Source organism: Ambystoma mexicanum, chromosome 2q, assembly GCF_040938575.1.
Source record: "Ambystoma mexicanum isolate Mex_15411 chromosome 2q, UKY_AmexF1_1, whole genome shotgun sequence".
In the NCBI taxonomy this organism is placed as follows: Eukaryota; Metazoa; Chordata; class Amphibia; order Caudata; family Ambystomatidae; genus Ambystoma; species Ambystoma mexicanum.
In genome coordinates, this window is record NC_090924.1 from 535646331 (window position 1) to 535672500 (window position 26170).

At 48.2% G+C, this 26170-nt stretch overlaps 1 protein-coding gene across 1 annotated transcript in view; it reads left to right on the forward strand.

The window, feature by feature from the left end:
• Window positions 1-15142: 15142 nt before the first annotated feature.
• Window positions 15143-26170, forward strand: part of ANKS4B (ankyrin repeat and sterile alpha motif domain containing 4B) — a 116098-nt gene continuing 105070 nt past the window's right edge. The window contains exon 1 of the mRNA XM_069647675.1: window positions 15143-15342. Coding sequence (XP_069503776.1) covers window positions 15179-15342 — 164 coding nt within the window. The 5' untranslated portion in view covers window positions 15143-15178. The remainder of the gene's footprint in view (window positions 15343-26170) is intronic.

A 26170-nucleotide genomic window follows, 5' to 3' on the forward strand; every position in this document is an offset into this window, starting at 1 on the left:
CCGGGCAACTGAGAGAGCTGTCCTAGTGGCTGCAGCTAAGAGCACCTTGCCAAGCCCTATGGTAACTGGGACAAGGAAGCATAAAGAATTGTGGTTCATCAACCACGGGCACCCACTGACCACAGAGGGGGATACCCCACAGAAGACCTGAAGGGGACAGCAGGAAGAGGTGCATGGAAGCAAGGCAGAAGTTGGCACGTATAAGTATACTTCAAGTGGCCCGGGGGTAGAGATATAGTACAGCCCACCATAGCCACTGCACCAGAGGAATCCGTGGCAACTAAGAAGGATGTCGCTGCATTATTGGAGGAAATAAGAAGCATGATGGCAGACATTGGGAGAAGGGTAGATAGAATCACCCAACGAAAAGATAAAATGGAGGAGAGACTAGAGGAAGTCGAGCACAATCAATCCTCTCTCAACACCCTAGAGACACAAATGGACATGCGGTTCGCCGAAATGGAGAGAGGCGATGAAGAGCTCAGAATGAAGATGGATGATCTGGAAAATCAGGAGAGGCGGCACAACCTCAGACTTTTTGGTATCCTGGATCGCGAGGGGGAAACGGAACTCGACCTAAAGAGACCTTTACATGAGGTTACAAAACTGGTCTTCGAAGATGACACCATTGACGAAGCCAAGATTGAAAGGATTTACCAGGCGGGCGGGACCGTGGGAGGTCCAAGGTTGGTCCTCGCCAAGTTCATCAACTATGCCGACAAAGTGAACATTCTTGAAAAAGCAAGGCTGAGAGGCCCGGTCACATACGGCACATGCAGAGTGACGATCTTTCAGGACCTGTCCTCCCTGACCTTAACCAAGCGGAGACTGTGTTCGCCTCAGACCAAATGGCTGAATGAGAAGGGAGTGAGGTACAGGTGGGGGTTCCCGTTCTCCATTTCCTTCGAATTTGATGGACACAAATACAGGTTGACAACGGAGGAAGACATTCGGAAAGTTGCTAGGAGAAGCTGAGACTTCAGAGAAGCATGGAGACAAGGCGGCAGTCGACAGGCAGTGGTTGATCAAGGTACCTAGGAGACGACAGATGCCGGGATCCAGGAAATATAGAAAGTTGAACACGTCACTTATGGCTGACAATTGACTCAGACTGGAAGCCATCTAGGATGTAGACATGGGGCCAGAGCATTCCGCATCAGGGGACATTTGGGGAATGTATGATCAAGTAGGTGGCCGGCTAACGATGTCTACATGTTGAGGACAGAGGCCTTCCGGAGGAGGTAGGCCGTGACCTGAAACTGCAGATTGGGGGGGCGGATGGAGGGGAAGGGGGAGATGGTGTTTTGATGTTGGTGTGATGGGGGGTTCAAGGTTTATGAAGTTCTACGAGCACGGGACCGGAAGGGAGCCAGTTCCAACTGGTGGTCCAATCTCACTCTGGTGATGTTAACCAGGGGGAATCAGGTGCCGCAGCGGGTTGTTATGGGGCGTGGGCGGGGTTACTTTTGAACGGGTGGGATATGGGCCTTCTCAAAGTGGTGCTTACCGGTTGTAGTGGGACGGATTTATGGTATCCCTACAAAATATCCCCACCAAAAATATTGCCGTACATATGGCCATTTGTCTTGCCCTAGGCAATATTTTTGTGGGGGATATTTTGTGGGAGCGGGGGTTGCGGGGGTGTCCCTGCATATTTTAAAATAATGCGGGGGTTGCAGGGGTGTCCCCCGCAGGGTCCATGGGTCAATATTGGCACAAAAATATGGCGATATTCTTGTATCGCAATATTTTTGCGGGGATAGTAACACATGGAACCGGATTTATGTGTACAGGCCACACAGTGTGCTTAGGGGATTCAGATTTGGGAAAATAGGAGTATGGCTGTAGTCCTGGGTGACGAGGGGGTAGGACTCCTGAGGGTGGGGACACTGAATGTCAAGAGGATGAACTCGCCCACAAAGAGGTTTCTGGTAGCTAGTGAGTTTCGTAGAGCTGGCTTTGATGTGATGTTCCTTCAGGAGACTAAATATGCTAGAGGGGAAGAACGGAGGGTCCCGGGCAGGGCACTGGGCCAGGAATACTGGGGGTCAGGCCCCTAGAAATGCAGGGATTGGAATCCTTATTGGTAAGGAGACTAGAATGGAGGTCACAAAGGTCTGGTCCGATGAAGAGGGAAGGGCACTCCTGGTCTCTGGGATTATGAACAAGGTGGGGTTCACATTTGCTGCAATCTACTGCCCTAATCAGGGGCAACAGAGGTTTCTGTTGAAAACTCTTCCAAAAATAATGCTCGAAGCCTCTGGCCATATGATATTGGAGGGTGATCTCAATATGTGGGCAGATATCAGGACTGATATACAAGCCTAGGAGGGGGGGACAGAGGAAGTGTCAAGACCCGTGCACGGTGAGGTCTTGGGAATGTTGGAGGTTTATGGGCTACGGGACATATGGCGGTACTTGCACCCAGAGGAAAGGGGGTATACATTTTACTTGGCCCCACATGGTACTTCAACTACAATTGATTACTTGTATATCTCAAGGGGTTTATGGGCGGATGCACTGAGCTCAGAGATTTCCCCGATCACGTGGTCGGACCATGATCTGGTTTCAGTGGAACTGAATTGGCAGGGGATGGTACCCAGTGGGTCTAAATCCAGATGCAATGAGACCCTATGCAAAGACCCAGTGTTCCATGAGGAATTGACCAAAGAGATTGTTGAATTTTTCAAATTAAATAACACAGGGGAGGTTTCCAGGAGAATGGTCTGGGAAGCTGGGGAGGCGACATGGAGGGGGGTCCTGATTAGGGGAGGGGGTCGGAAAAAGTGAGAGCGGAAACTGATTGAGAACAGGTTGTAGGCTGAAATCGCCCAGTTAGACAAGAGGGTAAAGGACACTGTTGAGCAAGGGAAGAAAGGATCACAGAGGCGAGGGGGAAGCGGGAAGGACTACGACTCCTTGAAAAGGGTCAGATAATCAGGAAACTGCAGTTCCTGAAACAAAATTTCTATGAAAAGGGGGACAAAGTGGATACATTGCATAGACTGAAGGAACAGCGAGCCGAACGATGGCTGATGACCTTAGAGGGGGTGGCTAAAACGCAGGACCAAGGGGAGGACAGGATCCGAGAGGTATTTGCGCCTTCTACGAAGACCTCTACAAAACGGGTTCCAGTGCAGACACCATAGACATGACAAATTACAAGGGTTCCTACGGGGAAAGCACCAAGGGAAGATGGCTTTTCAGCTGGCTTTTATAAGTCCTTTCTTACCCCCCTTATTGCACTTATGGTACAGTTATTCAATGATATTTTAGAGGCGGGGAAGCCCTGGAAACCTTCTTCCGAGCAATGATTACAGTCATACCAAAGGAGGGCAGGGACCCCCACAGATGCAGTTCTTACCATCCCATCTCCCTCCTTAATATCGACGCCAAGATTTACACATGGGTTTTGGCAGCGAGACTAGAGACACACATGCCCCAATTGATCCATTCTGACCAAGTGGGCTTTATAAAGGGATGCCACGACATGGACACAGTTGGGAAAACCTTACATCTGATCCATGAGGCGCAGGGTATGGGAGGAGACCCAGTTCTCCTCTCTGTGGATGCGGGAAAAACCTTTGATAGGCTAGAGTGGGGCTTTCTCAAGGAGGTATTGGGCAAGGTGGGTCTGGGCCCTAGGTTCAGACGGGGTATTATGGCGGTCTATGGGTCCCCCCAGGCTTGCGTGGCTGTTAAGAGTGGCTTTTCCCACGGGTTCGCTCTGAGTAGGGGTACGAGACAGGGGTACCCTCTCTCTCTGATCCTATTTACGCTCTCTCTAGAACCATTAGCGCAAAGAATCAGAGAGGACCCAAGTATAGTTGGGATTCACGGCAGGGGGAGTGGGATATAAGGTAGCGTTATACGCTGATGATATGCTCTTGCATTTAAAGAATGCCTTAACCTCCATACCCAGGGTAATCGGGTTGATTGAAGAATACGGCGATCTCTCCAGATTTAAGATTAATAGGTCGAAATCGGTTCTCTTCCCGCTGGACAGAGACGGGGACAGAGACATACACAGGTTTACTCCTCTGGGACTAGTGGTGAATCAGGGCACATTGAGATACCTGGGTATTAACCTCACGAGGGAACTGGGAGACCTATTTCAGGCCAACTTCCCCACACTCCTATCCGGGTTTCAGACCAATCTAGAAAGATGGGGACAACTGACCATTTCGTGGCTTGGACGCCTCAATGCCCTTAAGATCGTGTGCTTACCGAGGTTCCTCTATGCATTTCAAAGGCTTCCTATTCATGTCCCAAAGCATTTCTCCGGGAAGTAAAGTTTGCTATGGTGAAATTCCTGTGGCAGGGGAAGAAGCCGAGAATATCATTTGAGTTTCTTACTCTAACGAAAGACAGGGGTTGGGCTTCCGAATGTGAAATTGTATTGCAAAGCCTCACAGTTGAGGGTCCTTATCCCACACCTCAGAATGCAGAAGGAGTACCAATGGGTAGGTTTGGACAATCTCCACCTCTTGCCCACCTCAGTCAGGGAATGGATGTGGATGCCAGGGGGCAGGCTCCCCCGCAGAATACGCGAACACCCTATTCTGGGAACAATATGGGACTTGTGGAGACAGGGCATGGAAATTAAGAGGTGACGACCTGGCCCTCCCCTTTGAGCCACTTGTGGGCACCAGAAATACTTGACGCAATCCCAAACCCAGAGAGATTCCAGGTGTGGTTTGAGGCAGGTCTCGCGCGGGTGGGTCAATTATGGAGAGACGGTACCTTTGTCACCATAACTGAGTTGGAGGGGGAGTTGGGCTTGGGTACCTTATCGGCTTTCTCATACCTCCAGTTGAAAGGGGTACTCATGAGAGGAAAGTGGAGGGATAGGATACAGAGGACCTCGCTCCTTTCAAAAAGATCTTAGATAAAAGAACGGAAATGAAGTGCCTGATCTCGGTCATATATAGAAACTGGTCAAGGCAGGGGAGGGGGCCACGGAAAAGCTGAGACAGTGATGGGAAAATGACTTTGAGAGGTAGATAGACCCAGAGTTGTGGCTGCGACTGTGTAGAGGGGCCTCTCAGACATCAATTTCTAGCCAATACAAGCTGCATGCCATCAAGCTCCTTCATAGGTGGCAATATGACCCCGTCAGGCTCTCGAAGATGTTTCAGACTGTGAGCCCGGAGTGCTGGCACCTATGTGGGGAAAGGGTTGACTACTGGCACATGTGGTGGGGATGCCCACGAGTGAAGATGTTTTGGGATGAGGTGTTGGGTTGGATCAAGGAAATTGATGGAGTTCAGCGTTTCAAAACACCATTCCTCATCCTGTTTGGTATGGAGGAAATTGAGGATGAATTGGGCAAGGTTGGGGGGTTGGCAGCGCCCCTGCAGCTTGCAGTGCGGGCCTGCCTGGTGATGAAATGGAAAAGTGCCCGGTCTCCACGTAAGAGGGACTGGATCAATGTGGCGCTGAATATATGTACCATGGGAAGGATCACTGCTGCACTTCATGGGAGGGCAGCATCCAATGAGACTATGTGGAGGGAATTCATGACGAAATATTTGTATAATTGATGCAATGTAATGCTTAGTATAAAGACAAAGGCACTCCAGGGTGTGCCGTACTAACAGTGGGTACATGGAGAAGCTACCCCTCAGGGGACCCCCCGTAAACTGGACTATAGCCCAAGAACTTTGTAAGGGAGCGTGAGGCAGCCACGGACAAGTATGGAACTCACTATTTCATTTCTATCCTGCGCTAGACAACCAAAGGTTTTTGCTCAAGGTTTCTTTGAGCTAGAGAAGACACCGTTATCAGGGGGGAGAAGGGAGGGAAGAGGGTGGGGGAAAAGTGGGTTACCTCGATATTGTGTGTGCAAAAGTGTGTTGTTCCTAATCTGTGAAAACCTGAAATAAAATAAAAAGTGTACACAAAAAAAACGTGATGCTCAAGAATACGCTCCAACTCAATCCCTTTAATACTGAGGTTATTGTACTTGGCCCAAAAAGACAATTAACAGGTTTTCAGTAAGAAATATCCTGTCCAACTCTCTTTGATGTTCAGACCTGACTATCTTTTCTATAAAGGTTAAAAAACTTGGCTATACTTAGTAGGCGACTTTACAACTTTAAGCTGTAACTCCTGTTTCAGCGAAGTTGTGAAGCCTATCTGTTATCAACTCAAATTGCTGAAACCAGTTTTCCGCTCCTTGCAGAATCAGACTGCCCTGCTGTCATAGGGTCCTTGGTTAACTCCAGACTGGATTACTGCAACGCAGTTCTTTTGGGCATTCCAGCTGGACAGCTCCTCCACCTTCAGGTTACCCAGAACACCACAGTTAAACTTCAGTTTAGTCTCTCCGGGTCTGCTTAAGTCTCCCCCTTTCATAGGATTCAACACTGGCTGCCTGGTCAGCAGAGGATCATATTTAAGATGCTCTGTCTGATCTTCAAATGCATCCATGGTACTGCACCCAGTTATCTTGCTTCTAAACTCTTGCTTCACTGCCCACAGCGTTTGCTCGGGTCTTCTTGCCAAACCCTATGCGCATTACAAAATCAAAAATCAAATCAATCTCCCTTTCAGGTCCTCCTCACCCAGTAGATGCTGTTAATCAGGCTGCATCATTATGCAAATGCTGCTTGCTGGGGGTGGGCGGCTCTGCCCAGGGTTCGAAATTGAAGGGGGCTGGGAACTATCTAGCTCCTGCTTGTAGCCTAGAAGTGCCTGGTTAGCTTGAAACCAACAGCCACCAGGAGCTACCTTTGGCTGATCAGGCAAACCAATACTGAACAAACAAGCCTATATGAATGTAACTCTGTGTGCTTGGGACAAGCTATACATATATATAAGGGCAAATCTATACGACATTTAAAATATAAGGGGTCATAAATAATGGACAGATTGATATGTGTCCATCATATGTGGAAGTTAGATACTATGTACTAGCTCCATAGAACCTAATTCTATGCAATACTGTGCTTTGCTGGCGAATCGTCTTACAATCCTCCTCACGGCTTCCTTGTACACATCATCATTCTGCCCTGCCACTGCTTCTGGTGTGAGACTGGCAAACTCTCTTTGTCCTTCTACTCCTAATGCATGTAGAAGCATTGCCCTGCGCCTCACAGCTGTGTATTCCGCACCGCCCAGCGCATCCACATATGTTGCAAATAAAGGTTCCCATTGAGGCCATGGAATTGTGGGCCTACCTGGAGTTTGCAGGAAAGGCGGGGGTGGCGCCGCACCTTGCATGGTGGGTCACGGGGACTCCATCGCTCCTCGTTGCCAATTCTGTTGTATAAAGATCAGACCTTCAGTAGTGTTGTAACCTTGGTTTTATTAATAAGAACAAGTGGCAGCATAAGTATTTACAGGACGGAGTTAGCTTCACTGCATTGTAATGTCAAAATCGCTGGGCTTTCTCATAGTCTTTAGGGCTAGGGCGAGTCTCTGGCTCCACGGGCAGGAGGAGTGCCGGAAGCTGCTTCTGCTCCGTGGCTCTCTGGCCTTCCCCTATGCTGAGGCTGCTTCCTGCAGCCTTCCGCACCGCTCGCATAAAGTCTTGCGAGATCTCGGCATTGTCAGGTCTCGCGAGTAGCCCTACACTGGTTAATGTTGGATACCAAGGAGCTGCTTTTAGCAATCCTAATTAGGAACCCTTTTACAGGTACAAAACAATGGGAGAGATCCCCCTCCCTCCACCTCCCAAAAGCAATAACTGCTGTGTGCCCCCTGATTAACGAGGAAAGAAGCTTTTGTTCTGAAAGGCTGTTGGCTGTGCTGTGCATGTCCCGAGCTGTGAATAATTTGCAAAGGAGGTCTTGTAATAAAAAAAAGGGTTTCCTTTCAGGCATGTACCAGCTCTAGATTGTGAAAACTTGAAAACAGCCATCATTGTTCGTGTTGTGCCTGTAATGTGTGTAAAGCATTGCTATGCTTGCTTGTAGGTCCTTGGTAGCGCTTCTATTGTTGACTTATATTGTTTGAATTTTTTATCAAGAGATTAAGCCACATCACCAGAGAACTTTCTTTTTCCCGCGGTGCTTGAGCATTCATGACCTTTTTAAAATGTCGCAGGTGGTAAACAGTTGGGATAGCGTTGACAGCCTGTCACCCCACCCCCACAGCAGACTCGGGCGGCAGATCTGATGTATCCTGCTGCATGAATCATTATTCAACAGCCTCACTCCCAGCCCAATGAAATATGTTGCACAGCTTGCTTTGACATTTAGTTTTGCCTCCATTTGACTGATGGAGTGCCTGACTTCTTTCAGAGTGAAGCAGCGAGGCACATGTAGCTGCAGGCAGAGTGCCTGGGGTTTTCATTTTTAGATTTTTAGATTCCTGGTTGGGTGCAAACTGCATGTGAATAAAGATTACCCCTGCTAGTTGCGCAGGGAGTATTCATTCTATTAAAGACTAGGAGGCGAGGATTATGCTTCAACTGCATTTATTTTACTCTCTGGCAGTTTCAACAAAAACACACACAAAAACTTTGAAAAGTATCTTCCTGGCACTTTTCTTCCTTTGAAACTACAAATCTCAATGTCCCAGTAGTTCTGTGTTGCCCAGTCCAGCTAAGACACTCTTCCTGTCCCTGTACTCCTCCTCTCTTTTACGGCTCTGAACTGACTCTTGAACCTTTATCAATGACCGGCCAACAGGGCGAACAGTTCCAACTTGACGCCAACTCAACAGAGCTACATTCCACTCACACTGACTTCCTCTGTCAGACCTTGATCCTCTCTGAGGCTCTCTATTCAATTGTTCTTCTGTTGTTCCCCTAAGAATCATACAAATAACAATATTAGGGTGGAGTCCATGTACTGTCATATCCATTGTTTACTACATACATTTCAGACAATACATGACAGGGTCGGAATGTAATGCTTGCCTCCTAGTCTTGAATAGAATCAATACTCCCTGTGCCACTAGCAGGGGTAATCTTTATTCTATGGCAAGACTGGAGGCGAGCATTATGCTTGTTCAACACTTCCCTAAGACAGTTGTGGCCAAACATTCAATTGGTTTGAAATAAAACTCTTTAAAAGTATTATCGCTCGCCCAGTCAGCTGCTAGCATAATATCTCACAGAGATACCCCTGCTGTAGACGCTCTGGAAGCCATTGCCCCTCTTATTGAATGTGCTCCATATATATTCAGATCGATACCCGCTATTTGCATCACCTCTCTCACCCACCTCGCTATGGTGGCTGTCGCTACTGCCTGAAAGGGCTTTCTGCACGCAATTAGTAACTGTGTAGTTCCTGCTGCTCTACATTCTGATGTCCTGCTCTCATATTCTTTGATACACTTCGCTAAACACCACTTGGGGTTAGTCGGAAAATACGGATAATGCACCCAAGTCGTGCCTCTCTTGGTCCTTCTCACTATTGGAAATGTGACCCTTTCCGGTCCGAAGGACTTCCTGGTAATTTCCAGCGCTTTAACGTCTGCTACTCTCTTGCAAGATACTTGGCATAATAAAATTGCTCATTTGCCAGACAACTGCTTCAGTGAGAGGTACCTGTCTGACTGCCAGCTCTCCAGTAGTCGCAACAGCACTGTCACGTCCCAAACTTTACTATACCTTGCCTCTGGGGATGCCTTATATTTTGCCCCTCTTATGAGCCTGGCTACCGCTGGATGTTCTCCTGCTGGAACTCCTACAATCAGTAAATGACCAGCTGAAATGGATGATCTGTACACTCCAATGGTCTGAAATGCTTTCCCATCTTCTAACAGGAATGCTAGGAAGTTCAATATCGCTACTACAGGGGCTGAAACGGGATGTAAATGTCTCCCTCTACACCAGTTCGACCACCTGGCCCAAGCCGCGTCACAGCTCCTCCTAGTTGATGGTGCCCATGATTCTGCAATAAGCTCTGCAGCTTGTGCCGAAATGCCTGGCAGCGCCCAGCGTCTCCTGATACTCTGCACGCTATTAGCGGCAGTGTCCCTCTCACTCTAAGAGGATGAGATGACCCAGCTGGGTCCGTGAGGAGTCGTTCTCCATCTGGGAGAAGCCGAGGTATGTCCGCTGACAGCTCTATCAGCGTTGGAAAGCATACCTGCGACTTCCACAACGGTGCTATCAAGATCAATTCTGCCTTCTCCCTCCGAAATTTCGCTAGGAGTCTGCCCAGCATCAAGAAAGGAGGGAACGCGTAGTGCAGGTCCCCTCACCATTGTTGGAGGAACGCATCTGTACCTCACGTGTCTGGGTCTAGTCTCCAGCTGAAGTAGCTGGGTGTCTGTGCGCTGAGGCATGGCATGAACAAATCTGTATGAACTGCGCCCCACAGATGATTCAGAGTTCAAAACACCCTAGTGTCTAGTCTCCAGTCGCTGGAGTCTGTCAGATACCGCGAGTTCCAGTCGGCCACTATGTTCAGCGAGCCTGGCAGGTACTCTGCTGTTACTGATGTTCCTGACTGAAGGCAATAATGCCAGAAATCCTTTGCTAGCTCTGCTAGTAGACGGGACCTGGTCCCTCCTAGGTGATTTATATATTTGACTGCTGATATGCTGTCCATTTTGAGAAGGACACAAGAACTCACTCTCTCTCTGGTAAACGCTTTGATAGCGAAGGAACCCAATAGGAGTTCTAAACAGTTTATGTGCAGACAGAGCTCTTCTTCGCTGCATTTCCCTCCGGTTTCCAGTGAACCGCATCTTGCTCCCCATTCTATGCGGCTGGCATCTGACTCTATGACTAGATCTGGTCGATCCCCGGAAATGCCACAACCATTCCAGGCGTCCATATTCTTCAACCACCACTCTAGTTCTGTGATGGAGTTCTGATCTAACGGTACTTGCTGATGGTATTTCAGACCCTGTTGAAGATGTTTGATCTTCAGTCTCTGAAGCTCTCGATAATACAGCAGGCCTGGAAAAATGGCTTGTATCGATTCTTGTATCGATTCTGCAAGCATCCGCACGATCCTCGCTAGCACTCTGATCAACACCGTCTGCTTTCTCAAGCAGTCTCTGATCTCCTTCTTGATATCTCTTATTTTTCTCGCTGGCAATTCTAGGGTTGCTTTCCTGGTATCTAGCATGAAACCCAAGAAATCTATCCTTTGTGCTGGCTTTGTATCTGACTTTTCTATATTTATTAGGAAACCTAAGGACGTCAGGAGGTCCTGTACCCATTTTGTTTGGTATACTAGCTTCTCTTGCTCTTCTTGTAAGAGCAGGAGGTCGTGTAGATTTACAATCATCTTGATGCCCTTCTCCCGAATCGCTGCTGCCACTGGCCTCATCAACTTGTTGAAAGCCCAGGGCACCGAGGCCAGCCCGAAGGGCATAGTTCTGAACTACCACAGCTGGTTGTTCCAGCGGAATGCTAAGAATGTCCTGTACTCTTGCTGAATTGGCACCGTTAGGTACGAGTCCTTCAAGTCTAACCTTGTTAGCCAGTCTCCTTCTCTTAGGGAATCCCTGAGCTGGTGTATCCCTTCCATCTTGAATTGGCAGTATACTTCCCAGCCGTTCAATTCTTTTGAGTTTATGACTGGTCGCACCTTTTCCTTTCTGTGGACCAGAAACATGTTGCTTATAAATCTGGGGGTCGCACAGTACTTCTCTATGGCTCCCTTCACTTCAGCTGCTGGAGCTCGTGGTCTAGACTTTCCTGCTCCGATAGTGCTAAGCACTGCTGCAAAGGCCAACGTGCTTGCACTGGTTGCTGGATAAATTCTAGTTGCAGACCTCTGACGATTTGCAAAACCCAAATGTCGCTGGAAAGCACGCGCCAATTGTTCCAGAAAAGCATTGTTCTGCCTCCCACTGGTGGGTATTGCGTTGGTCTCACCTGGTGTAAAGCTCAGCCCTCTGCCGGCTCCTCTTCCTCTGCGCCATCTCGGAAATCTTCCTCTGGTGGGGAAGAAGGAGTCCGGCTGTTAATTCTCCCAGTATTGTGCCCTGGGAATCTGGGGTCTTCTTTCTCCTTGAAATCGACCGGCTGCACGACCTCGATAGCGGCCGGTCCCAGCAAAAACTCTACCAGGAAAGATCTTCTTGATTGATGCTTGCGCCTTTTCCAGTGAAGCATACGTGCCGACGAATCGGCCCATCTCCTTGCCAAATGTCTCAGCGAAGAGCAGGCCCTGTGCCGATTCGCTGGCTTCATAGGACACTAGGTCACTTAGCTTAGGGTCTATCTTCAAGAGCAAGCCTCTCCTTCTCTCCAAAGAGATGGTGCAGTTTGCATTGCCTAGCAGGGATACTGCTCTCTGGGCCCAGCTGGCCAGTACTTTGGGATCCACTTCTTCCCCCGTATTCCTGGCTCTCTCTGCCAGGTCCATTATTTTTGAAAAGGGGCCTGATATGTCTAAAACTTTCTCCTGACAGCTCCTCCAGGACCTGTCGATCCCTTTTTGCGGACCATTACTGGACTTCGAGTTGAAGGTCAGCATCTTGGGGTCCAACTCTGGTGTCTCCGCCACTTTTCCCGAGAGGTCTGGCCGCGGGCATTCTGCTCGAAGATGCTGCCTCACTTTCTTGTCTAAGGCTTTTCTCAGCCTGATGCTCATGTACTGTGTCATCCTGGGGGAGGGCTCCCAGTCCGACGATCTAGGATTCCTGATACTATCAGGATCGAACATATCAGTCATCTCTTCTGGTCCCTCGACCAGATGTTTTTTTTTGCAACCTCTCTTTCCCCCGCTGGGTCTCACCCACTCATCTTCTGCTTTCTCTTCCTCCTCGTGGGGAGATAGCTCACCTTCTGCTGGCTCCTCTTCCGAGCCTGGGTCATCCTCGCCCATATTGTCTTCCCCTGGGAAGGGGGTCGTGAGGCCTGGAACTGTCGTCCTTCGCATGAAGGCTTCCTTCAGGTTGGTAAAGGCGTTGACTGCCTCTAGGGTCTTCTCTTCTACGCCGTAATTTCGACCCGGGGGACAGAAGAGGCTTTTCTCTTCTGGGTCTCGTTACTCCCCCTAAGCCGTGTATTCGAGGGTCCTGTGGGCGTGCTATTGCTATCTCTGGTGCTCTCTCTGGGCTGACTCAATATGCTTTCCAGAGTCTCCATCCTTTCTTGTAGGTGTCTCACCCCTTGAGCCACTGCATCCGTCAATGAGCTCCCCAGCACTTCCTTGAAACTGGCATTGAAGTCTAGAGGCTGCTGGATCTCACCCTCTTCCTCACTCCACCCAAATTCCAACATTTCTGGGTGATATGTGCCTGGTACCTGAGTCAGGTGTCTTTGCACGCCCACTGCTGCGTTGATCCGGGTGTTCAATCAACCGTATTGCCGGAGATATCAATCTCCCTTTCCCAGTGTCATGCTCACTCACTCTGTAATATATATTTTCTTTATTATTATTATTATTATTTTTCTTTTCTTTTTTGTGGCTATCACCAGTCTTTATACATATCTGTCTGTGGCCCTGTGACTTCTGTCAGGTCCTCTGGGGCCTAATCAGCTGAGAGGCAACTCCTATCTGTATCACTGCACGCTGCTGCCTGGTCTTGCAAGCCGACAGATCAGCTGATCTGGACTCTTGCCGCGTGCTACTCGCTGCTTGGGCTTATCGCGCCCAATGCAGCGTTCATACAACTTTCCATTCTGTAAACTTCAGAAGGTTCGATGACCGCCAGGCCCGTGTTCGCTCTGCGGTGCGGAAGGATGTGCTTGTCCACCCGCACGCTTCACACTCTGTCTCCGCCTCTCCTCTGCGAGGGTGGTGCCTGTGGCTCTGAGACCAGGCGAGCCCCCGGACTTGCCAGTAATGTGGCACGAGGCTCGCCTGCCTCATCGCCGTTTTCTACTGCCCCTTTAGTCTATCTACCGCGGACGTGATACAGCGCTAGGCACTCAAGCGATATGTCTAAAACAATCAAATGATGACACGCGCTGCCGCGCACTTCAAACTCGAGCTGTATGCGGTCTACCTGCAAATACTTCGGCATATAATTCCCATTTACAAAATGCACTTTAACTTCTCATACAAATATCTACTATATCTCATATTGTATAACGTACTAAGATCCTTCTAATATGCCCAAACCACGGAGATATGAAAGAAAGGTACTTATCTGCTGAAGAGCAGTAAAAGAAGAGGAGTCCAGGGACAGGAAGAGTGTCATAGCTGCACTGGGCAACATGAACTACTGGGACATTGGGATTTGTAGTTTCAAAGGAAGAAAAGTGCCAGGAAGATACTTTTCAGAGTTGTGTGTGTTTTTGTTGCACCTGCTGGAGAGTAAAATAAATTAAGTTGAAGCATGATGCTCGCCTCCAGTCTTGCCATAGAATTAAATGGCCATTGTAGGAACGCAGTCTTCTTTTAAATGTGAGGCATTAGAAATGGATCAGTGCAGAGCCATCGGGACCCAGAGCAATCATTCAATCATTGCCAGTTCATACATTTTTTTGTGGCACTCGGCCGTTGCTGCCTGCCCCCCACTTAAGCCACCTACACCCTACTTACGCCACACCCTTTGTTACAGCAGACCCTCAGTTTCTCATCCCACGTAAAGTCCTGGTTGTAACTTTGCATTTTGGGACTTTTAGTCATCGATTTTTCCCATTGTAAACACTGGACTATAGCTCCTGGTATGCAAGGTTAAAACAAGGACTGGAGTGGTCTCCCGAATGGAAGGGAGAATGTTGACATATCAATCCAGTCTCTGGCCTCGTGCGTGCTTCACTGGCTTTACAGAAGTTTCAGTAACACGGTGCAGGTTTGTGCATTTCTTCTTCAAAACTTGCCGGCGTTAGCTGACTCTCTTACAGGGCATCGACCCCTTCGTATCAGCACGTCTCCCTACCATAAAAGCCTGCGTTGTTGCGAGATAAAATGTACAGATAGCAAGCACAATGATAACCAGCCCATTTTGTCCCGCCCCATTTGACAATATCCGCAACTGGGCCCCAGGACCTTATAGTATGCCCCACCTACCCCCAGAATATAATGATCATCCTTCCAGTGGGGGTTACGACCGTGCACCTGCCAGCAGGGGGACTTATGACTGCCTTTATCACCACTGGCTCAATAAAACCACTTCCCTGAATGCTAATTGCTGCAACTGGCCTGCCTCGAGAGAGCGCGAGAGAGTGGACTTTGCCTACCACTTGGCCGTCGTTGCCCGTCGTGACGTCTACACGTGTAATTATTAGTGAAGGCGTGTGTTACAGTCCAAGCGCGGCTGAGCATTTGGGAACCCGATCGTACAAGGGGTCTGGCACGAAGAACACGACATGTCCACCAGGTACCACCAAGCTGCCATCGACGGCTACCTGGACCTTCTGAAAGAGGCCACCAGGAAAGACCTCAACACAACCGACGAGGATGGCATGACCCCCACGCTGCTGGCAGCCTACCATGGGCACCTGGAGGTGCTGGAGCTCGTGTGTAGCAGAGGGTAAGCAGGGCGGGCCCAGTCGCACCTCTAATGTAGCCTGCCAGCAAGTACCTTCTGTTCTTAATCTACCGTGCTCAGTTGCAGTGCAGGCCCCCTCCCCCCACACCTGAGAACCTCAGACCACGGTCGGACTAGGGCATAAAATGGTCTCGGGCACCAACGAAAAAGTGGCCCCCAGTTATAAATAGTACCCAGGGGCAGTGGTCGAAGTGTACAAAAAGAAGTAGTGGAACTAGGTTCCTACTGGCCTGCACCACTCCCCACAAACCCCATCGCCACCCCCCACCCACGCACATTAAAAACCCCAAAACACATGCTCCTGCTGTTTACGGGAACGCTCAGTGCAGTGCACTAAAAGTAAAAGTGTAAACTTAATCCTACACTTTTATTTTAAAACAAAACCATTCCGAAATGGTTTCTTTTAAAATAAGGGTATAGGAACAGTAAAAACGTAATTAAAAGAAGTAGAGGAGCACTGCTCCCACCCACTTCGACCACTGCGCAGGGGGGAGGTTTTTGATACAATATGATGCAAATAGTATACTTTAAAGAATATTTATTCAGCAACACTGGTGAAAACGTTAAACTGCACAGTGAAGTAACTCATCAAACTGTCCCACATTGGCCAAAAAAGTGCCCCAATTTGACCCAAAAAACGGGCCCACACAAGCATTTTGCGTTTTTGGTTATGCCATGGGCCTATTGTCCTATGGGCCAGACCGAGCCTGCCTCAGGCCAAGAATCGCACGAGAGTGAGGCATTTCATAGGAATCTGTGGGCTGATCTGGTCAGCTCAATAGGGCCTATACATGCATCCCAACTATACTTTATTTTGATGCATATCAGTGGTGAGCAACCAGCGGCCCCCAGATTGTTTGGTGTATGATTGCCATGATCCCTCACCTTTCAGTGCTCTGGCTAGGGCTGCTGGAAGTTGCAGCCAGAATCCTCTGAAGGGCTGCAGGTTGCACGCCACTGATGGCACGCGTCACATATGCTTTTCCCTTGAATCTCTCTCTAGCAGGAAGGAGTCCAACTCAAGAGGCATTTTGTTCACTTCATGCATCCAAATAAAAATCTCTTCATAGATACTGTTTTAATCCAGTCTTCCTTCGTCCACAACAATGAAAACTAATTTCACCAAAATAATACTAATAGTGGCACGTGTTTATGTAGCCTGTGGCCGCGAGGTGCCCGGCTATTAGGGGCTACATGCTTGTCCCCTCAGGGAAAACCCCTTGAAATAAAGACACAGAGGCGAGGGAATAAAAACATTTTAATAAATGTATAGTGGGTGGTTTATGTGTGTCTGGATTAAACCACCCAGCCCACTATGGAGCTGGATGGAACGTTCATTAAATAAAAAGAAAAAAACAAAGGAATAAAACTCCCCTGCCCATGAGCAGGGGAGAGAAAAGCATCCATGAGGTTTTAAAGCAGTGGACAGTTGAAAAAAAAACTGTTGGAAGAAAAAGCAGACAGAGAAAGATGCCTACAGTGCACCTCCCTCTGTGCCTAAATCCTGAAAATTGCACCAGGTGGCGTGTGGGGAGCCCCCCCACCACCTAAGAGACTAAGCCAGGGAGCCGCGCTGTTAATGCTAGTGGCAGCTCGGCTGCTCCAGGGCCGTGGTTCACTTTGCGCTGGCCACGTGTGTGTGGCGGCCCAGACCAGGCTGCCCAACCGGTCCATTGACGGCCTGCCTCATGGCCAGAGAGGCAGACCCTTCAAAAAAGTCCTCCTGGGCTGCAAATTCCAGGTGCAGCCCAGTAGGTGAAGAGCGGAGAAGCCTGCTCTACCAGGGGAATGGAGAGGTAAAGCCTAAGTCCCGGGTTGGTCTCACCGGCCCACCTGGGTGAAGAGGAGGAGGAAGTCCCAGGCTGCTCCGTTGAGCGGGAAGGTAAGCCCCAGACCTCCCGGCAGAACAGCCCAGGTGAATACTGTGGCCCATTCTCTGCATCCCACGATGCATTGCTGTGGAGGCAGGTTCGAAGCTCCATCAAGGCCGTGGATGCAGCGGTAATCCAAGGCGGTGCCCCTTGTTGTCATGGGATCAAGGCCTGAACCTAAAATGGCCACGGTTGCACGACGATGAGCATGACGTCATCCCCATGACAACAAGGACAGCGCCTGAAGATAAAATAGCGGCGCGGGCCATGTGGTTATGGGGGTGGTCCCCATGCTAACAGGGCTGACCCGAAGGTTCTAAAGTATGCCACAGGTGCACTGGTGATCACGGGTCGGCCCCCCAGCCAACGAGGCACACCCTGAAGTTTCTAAAGAGCCGCAGGTGCGGCTGTGACAAAGGGTAGGGCCCCCAGCCAATGGAGCCACCCAGAAGACAGCACAATGCTGCAGGGTGCAGCAGTGATAATGGGCAGACCCCCATTCATTCAGGGGGCAACCTAGGACAATTAAAAGAGTGCAGGCTGTACATTGAGTGTGAGTGGCACCCTGAAGAAAGAAGAGGGGCCAGGCCCCATCATTCATCTGCAGGGGACAGGCCCCCACCCAGGAAAGCCACCAGCCAACCACCTTTTACCCCTGCAACAGCCAGCTCTTTCTTTAACCAGCTTTTGTAGTCACACATCAGTGGGCCATCGCCACCAAGGACAGACCCACAAAGGTACTGTGAAGGGGTGACTGACTGTAGCAGTCACCCCATTGTGATCAAGTGTTTTATGTGTGTTTTATGTGTGTTAAATGTCATATGTATGTATATATATATATATATATATATATATATATATATATTTGTGCAGTTGTATGTATATATTTATTAAGTGTTAAATAGCATGTTAAGTAAAGGGAAACATAGTGTTTGAGGTGAGTGTTAGGGGGGATGTTCAGTAGGGTTACAAGTTAAGGAGAGGCAGGATATTAATTATTTATAAGAATGCTAAGAAGATAGCAGGGGTAGAGGGGAGGTACCCTGGCATGAGGTAGTAGGAATAGAGTCAGGCCTGTTTGAGGCCGCCTAGTGAGATGGGACCACCCACAGAGTCCATCCTCTGGCCTCACACTCTATGTGGGTGGTACCTTTGTGTAGGTAAGGGGTCTGTTGCATCAGACTCACCCTAAGGGTCCCTGAGACTCCCAAGGAAGGGTGAGCTGACGTAGCAGGTCCCCATTTAGATGGAGCTCACGCCAGGGGAATCCAAGGGGAAAAAAAGGTTTAAAGGGTAAAAATGGTTTTATAAAGAGGGGTCCCTGTTGGGATCCACATTGTTGCCCTGTTCAGAAAGAAACACACAGAGACGGGTCCGGATTCAACAACTTTATTTCTGTAACTAACTCTTTCTCTTCCTGTCACAGGGGTCTTCCCCTTAAAGGGCCCATGGATAGCATGCCATTAACCCAGAACACCTGTACAATTCACTCTGGTGTCTGTGTCCATTAGTGATCTAAGAACTCAGGGTGTAGCCCATCTCCTGCTATCTGCTATTTTATTTTGAGGTGCAGCGCCCCTTTACCGGCTGGCCTGGGAGTAGGGGGTGGTGGTTTCTATGGGGACTGTCCCTGGTCTGAGGTGAGGGAGGTGGACACCCTTGCCTGGATCAGGGCCGGAAACGGGGACTACACTTATGTAGCTGGATTTCTCCAACACCTATCTGCTGTAATAATAGGTGTTATAATACAAAGCCACATATAATGTTCTAATAGCGTGCAAGTGGTAATCTTGTTATCGTTCATGAATGATGTCAGAGCGCTGCTACACGGTTACTCTGCTCTCGCCAGCTGACAGCAACATTTCCAAACCTTCTTCTTATGCCAATCCCTGCTTCTCACCTGAGGACCATCCTTTAATCTTGAACCAAGGCCCACCTGGCTCCCCATCCGTTGCCCACCACTGCTCGTAATCTTGGGTGTGCCCACGCTTCTCAAACAAGCCCAACCCTGCTCCTTACCCGAGGCCTTTCCGCGATTCTGTAGGGATGAACTGTGAAAAATGTTAGCTCAGCTAAAACTTAAAGTTCATTCCACTGCATTGTTATTTCGAATAATCAACAGAAAATTTCCCATTTTTTGATGTTTCTTTGTTTTGGTATGATACAGAACAATGTTCCCTCGTAAATGTACACAATGAGGGCACTGCTCGCTTACAAAGAAACTCAGTTCTAAGGTTCTACATGAAGTCAGATGTCACCTGTGTAAGATGTTCACATGTAACTGTTTTAACATTGCTTCTTGGTAGCCATGGATTGGTTCTATGCCTGGGAGCAGTTTGCCATGGGTTACAAGGAGTTTAACTGGTTTGTTTGAATGCAGCCATCTGGGTTAATGTTGGAGCATTTTGACAATTAAATAAGGTTACTTCCTTTTGCACTGATGTATTTATTTTTACATTTGCAGGAGAGCGCAAAGCCCTAAGGCATCTAGGCGCTAGTTACAGTTACAATAGGATTACAAGTCACAGGGTTACACAATGGTTGTAAAATAGATAATTCCTAGTCAGTTACCATACAGAAGCAACAATAAAATACGAGTCAGCAGGAAAAGGTCATGACATGCCCTGCCTACTGGGTCCAAATTAAAGCAAGGCAGGTGTATAGTATAAGATCGCAAGAAGCACACAACAGGTAGTCATTTGGGGGTCTGCATGGGTTGCAGCCGTGACCCCTGTGGCCTCCCTTGCTACCCTTGCAGTCTCCCTTGCTAACACTGTGTACAAAATAAATAATTTGTTGTTTAAAATGGAAGCTCCTGGGCACTGGAGTAGCGGCCACCCCACAACTCCAGTGCCCAGGAGCTTCCATGGGGCCACACCACATCAGGTCTATGGGGGCCCCAGCCCAGTCCTCACCCATCAGGGTGAAGGCTGGGCCGGGGCATACAGCACAAGAAGGAAGTGCTCCGTAGGGGTTGGAGCGGACTGTGACATGTGGCACGTGTCACATGCCACATTTATCTACAACCCCTTGTCCTCTGGCTTCCTTCTGGCTCATATACAGGACCCAGGAATCTCTCCCATCTTCCTGGTTCCTGCATGTGAACAGCACGGAGGAGTCAAGGGTGGCCTGGAGAGACGGACAAGAGCTGGAAAAACAGGTAAGAAGGGTTTATTCTTTTTAAATGTGATGTCTATTTTGCATATGTGAAGTGTGTGTCAGATGTATGCATGTGCTGTGGGTCAGTGAGTGGTGGGTGAATGAGAATAAATGTAATAGTGAGTTTGTGTGTTGGAATTTTTTGGGTGTGTGTGTGCCTGTGTGAAGAATGCAGTGAGAGAGGATGTAAGAGAAGGTGTATGAGTGAGTAACTGTTTGGTGAATCAGCATGAATGTGATAGTGTGTGTTTGAATGTTCTGGGTGGATGGGTGGGTGTGTGTGTGCCTGTGTAGAGAATGCAGTGAGAGGGGATGTAAAAGAAGGTGTATGAGTGAGTGACTGGTGGGTGAGTGAGTATGAATGTGATAGTGTATTTCAATGTTCTGGATGAGTACGTGCCTGTGTGGAGAAGGCAGTGTGAGTAGACGCTAGAGAATGTGTATGGGTCAGTGAGTGGTGGGTGAATGAGTAGGAATGAGATTGTGTGTGTTTGAATGCTGTGGGTGGGTGAATTTGTTCCTGTGTGGAGAATGTTGTGCAAGTGAACATGAGAGGTTTATAGGTGAGTGAGTAGGAATGTGAGTGTGTATGTGTGTGTGTGTACATGTTCTGGATGGGTGGGTGCCAGTGTGATTGTATGTGAGAAGGTATATGGGTGAGTGACTGGTGGGTGAAAGGGTATGAATGTGATTGTGTGTGGGTGGGTGCATGCCTGTGTAGTGAATGAAGTGTGAATGAATGTCGGAGGAGATATATGGTTCGATATGTGTGTGTGTGTGTGTGTGTGTGCGCGCGCGTGCGTGCGTGCGTGCGTGCGTGCGTGCGTGCATGCTTGTGTGTGTGTGTGTGTGTGTAAGGCCTTTGGAGACTGGGGATCACTAGAGCATTTTTGGCACATCCTTATTGACTTTGCATGTTTTACTGGTATTTTCGGGCAAAGCCAAGTTCATGTGTGTCATTACCTGGTTAGACTGGCATTTTGGTACAGTCAGTCTACCCATTGCTTACTCAGCTTCTTTGATAAAGGAAGCATGATAAGTAGTATTACCTTGCTAGACTGACGTTTTGGCGTAGGGGCCTGTATATTTCTTACTGTGGCATGACTTTTTATGAACTGATCATCTATGATGAAGCAAGGATGATAAGTGTTCTCATGGGTCTAGACTGGCTTACATTGGAACAGTTTGGACATGTTTTCTTATTGTGACATGTCACTTTGAATGGCCAAACCAACTGGAGTATTTTCTTACAAAGGAATACTGCCATATATTGGCAGAGCCAGCTTTTTGCCTAGTTCCAGTAATGATACTATAAAAAAAACATCTCAATAGCGAACATGAGTATGTTCTTATATGGGAATAATAGCAATTGTTGGTGGAGCCAGCATGGAAATGTATGGGCAAATCCAGCATAAAAATGTTTTTTATACTGGCATATATTGCAGGGACCGACTGGGAAATGTGCTTGTGCACTTTTGGTGACTTGCATCGATTGTACTTTTTTTCATGAGTTACCTTACAAAACCAATTGCAAACTGTCTGGCCTTTACCCACAGAAAGTGTGCTGTGTAAGCACCATTTCAACACATTATCCAAAACATTTTCTCATGGGAGGGGGAAGAATCCCCCGAATCCCACAAACCCAATTTCGTTAGTTCAGGCCACCTCGCTATGCTCGGTTGCAATTGCATACTTGAGGCAAATATTTACATCCTCCAACAAAACAACTCACCAACCACCACTGGTGGCTGGTATATTTGGGGGCCAGCCCAGGCACTACCTCCTTCTTTCTACGCTAGGTGAAACATTTAAGCTTTGATTAAAAACACATTTTCTTCTTTCTATTGGAGAAGTGCATGCCCCTTGCTGTGGCATAATCTTCATGGACATTACGCAAACGTGGTGGTCCAGGCCATCCCGGGGTGTTGTGTTCCCTGTGCTTTGTTAAAGGGGGGGGGGACATTTTGTGCTATGCCACTGATTGGGCTCTGCTGACCTTGAATGCATTCAAGTGTGATGTGAATGGTTGAGAGGGGGCGCAAACTCGACCAGGACCCTGCTCTGGTGCAACACTGTTTAAGAAAATAAGCGCTGGATAGAGTCTCAGAAGTGAGAGAGCTATGGAGTGACCCACCCCGCCCCACTCAAACTCCTTCTTGGAAAGGGCATTGTGGAAGCTTCATTCATGGGGCAGATCATTGAATAACGCACCTTGCACAAAGACCTCTGAAAATCATAGATGCATTGAGCCCCACGCTTGAGGGAAGTGCAGCTCCGACCCCGCCACATTAAAAAAGATTGAAGAAGAGGTGTTTCAAAGCCTAGGACATTAAGGCGTTCTGTTCGACTGTGGATTGTGGGGGACAACATGTGGTTGTCACATAACTTTAAGATAAATGCACACAGAGACAGATGGCCTCAGTTCACAGGTAGTGGTAGCTGACTCATAGACACATTTATAACCAGGGAATTTTGTTGATACTAAAACCTGGTCAATGATTTAATTTTGAGGCCTTGCTCGTGCAGCATTTTGCTCCTGGGTATGCAGACAGCACACGCCTCCCCAGCTCAGTGCTTTTTTGGCTTGTTTAACACATCAATGCCACAGATAACAAGTTCTTCTGTGTCCATGTATCCATAGATATTTCATACAATAGCTGTAGCCTGCGTTAGAGATTTCGGTTACCCTGTTACCAGTACTGCATATGCATGTTTTACATGTAGGCCCCACGTCGAATCTGGAAAATGACATTCCCTAAATGTGTGATATCTGGCTGAAATGACAGTGCCTGGAAACACGGGTGTTAGCCGCATCTGATGGTCGTGTGCCACCGCTTCCCGTGATGTCCCTTGCGGGGATGGGGTCAAATGACATAACTTCCTGGGATGTCATCAGAAGTCAAAGGTAATGTGAGGTCACTTCTGCTACTGCTGGCATTTTGGTGAAAAGACGTCTCTGGCACACAATGGGAACAATAGTGCGGTGAGTCCCAAGGAACGTGCCACAAAAGCCACACCCAGTGGGGCGGGGGGCTACGTCGGCAATACGAGTGTGAAGAGTCTAGGTTAGGTAGGTTAGGTAATATATGGTGTTAGAAGCAAGAGATTACAGGCCCAGCATTGTAAACAAGAAGGAAGTCCACTAAAAAAGTTGCATGGCACACGCTGTTAACTTGCTAGTTCAGCTTTTTTCCTTCTAGGTGGCACGTGTCCGACTTTAGAGGGCAACATAGCAGTGTGAAGTAGGCTCCCATCCAAACAAATTTAAAAAGTATTCTTTTTTTGCTTTACTTCACGCCTCTGAAGTTCATGAAAATACAGTAATAACACAGAGGAATCAGGCTTTTGTTGCAATTTACTTTTGGTGCCTGGCGTCGTGTCAGCTCGGGTACATCCTACTTACCATTATGGCCACAGTGGGAGCATGTTTGTAATTGTTTTTCTAGCCTCCCCCCCTTCCCTTTGTTAACCTTACCGTCTTGCACAAGTTTACACCAGTCTCACGTGCCATTTTTGGAGCGATCCACAGCAACTTGCACGAGCCCCCCGCCCCCTTTCACCCCTCACAATCGCCGAGACCGCGGGGACATTTAAGGGACATTTTCCCTTTACGAGTTTACGGGGACATGCAAAGGTGTGAACAATGCACAGCGTTAAGTTGTTTAGGCAAAAGGAAACAACATGGGAACTGCACAGCTTTTTCAATGTACGCTGACACTATGATGGCACCAAATGTAAGTTACTTTTGAGGTGCACGTCTTTGAGGTCGTTAGGAGATTGCAGGACAGGCGTAACATGTGGCGTCAGATATAGCGAGGATAGCTCAGCGGCAGCGTGTCTTGGAAGTAAGACGACACGAAGCAACAACAGGTTCGATCCCCGGGTCCGCGCTTAGAAACCTCTGGGTGTTTAAGCGCGTTATAAATAAATACGTAACTAAGACAACAATAATTAAAAAAAAAAACAATTACGCAACTAAGAAAAACAAACAATTCCTGTAACAGCGCCTCGATGTAAAAATAAATAAATAGGAGGAAAGGGGAAATGGGCCGGGTTTGTTGAAAGTTGTCTGGCAGAAAGGGGGTAGAGTGGTTCATTTGGGGCAGTGTTTACCAACGCCCAGCCGCAGCACTTATTTCTTAGCACTGGGATTTAATGTATCAGACTCAGTGCGATTATGATGGGCTGTTTTGGCAACTTTCTCTTTTTAATTATCAGTCAGTCTTAGTCGCACAACAAGCCCCCACAGTGTTAGCCGCGCCAGCTCTGCTGGTTATCCAGTTTCCGATGTCTCCGCGGGTTAAACGCTCTTTGATTTGATCTGTAGGTCGCAGGTTCAAATCCCGGCAAGGGCCCCCTCTGCCTTTCATCTTGCCAAGGTCGATAAATGAGTGCCAATTTCGAATCGGTGATAATAGTAATGTTTGTAAATATGTGCTAATATAAAAAAAAGTATAATTATTATATGGCATTGGCACCGCTCACTACTGTACTAGCTGGCAGCACTGCCTCAGCAAGGTGAGTGGCCAGGTGTGTGGGGCGGGCATCATCCAGGCATTCACAGTACCAGTTGTAGCTCACTAGTTCCCTGGGAAGGTGGGCACTCCCATGTACATGTGCCAGTGTCAATACGCTGCACCTTTGCAGGTGGCGACACTCAGCAGACACATTAAGGGTCTTGTTAATCTGGGCCCCTCCCCTTTTCCTTCTGGTAAGTAGCCAGCATGGGGTGCAACGATGTGGCAGGCTGCCAACTCAATGGGTCTTAAACCCACCTTGGCGCGTGACTGATGGTGTCGCACAGTCACCAGTGCCATTGGTGGGGCAGAGGATACAGAGAGGACAACAGTATGACAGTTACCATGAGATGGGCATGGCTCATTAGCTGACCAGGGGCCTGAGAGACAGCACTCAATGTCACTAAGATACCCTTCTTCCCCAGACAACTTTCCCCATCCGATCAGCATTGGGAAGCTGGATTGGTATGAATGATTAGGGAGGAGACAGCTTTGGTTCCTGATGAAGGGCTTATCACTGTTCGAAACGCATTGGACTGCTGTTTCTCCTATTTTTGTCCCTGATTAAAAATGGACACGTTTTAAGAATACATTGTGTTCTATGTATAATATAATGTGTACATAGTTCCATATTTGATGGAACAATATAATAAATGACTAACTTAGCAGCGATAAATTCGCACGGGAACAGACAGTAATAGGGGCGCCTACCCCTGGCCTCAGGCTCATAATAATTTGTTCAGCTGCTGTCTACGGTGGTGGCTTACTGTCTTGGTCCAAATACAAGAATGAGCTAACCAATAGGACAGTATTGAGCTCATGATAGAACTGTAGGTGGTGCCCGCTTCCCCTGTGGGTATTACAAGGCCAGGGACACGACCACTGCCCTGGAGGAGTGTCTGTGCTTAGTACCGACCTATAGAAAACCTTGCTGAAGAACGTCACGGACACGTTTCCTTGTTAAATAATGTTATTTTTCTGCAAGGGGCGATTATTTTACTACATGAAATTAGCACCTTTGTCCATCTTTTCTCTGGATAGACTGTACTTGCCTCCTATAGAATCAGAAGACCTTGTTTATGAGAAAGATGTTTTTAAAGAAGCAGTTCAATAGTTGGAGTCTTATTTCAAGACACAGCCACTATGTTATGTTAATTGGTGTTTTTAAATTACACATCTGCCATGGGTGTTGCCATGGGTGTTGCACACATCACCCACAACGGAGTTGCAGCTGCAAAACCGAATATGTTGATGCTGTGGGGA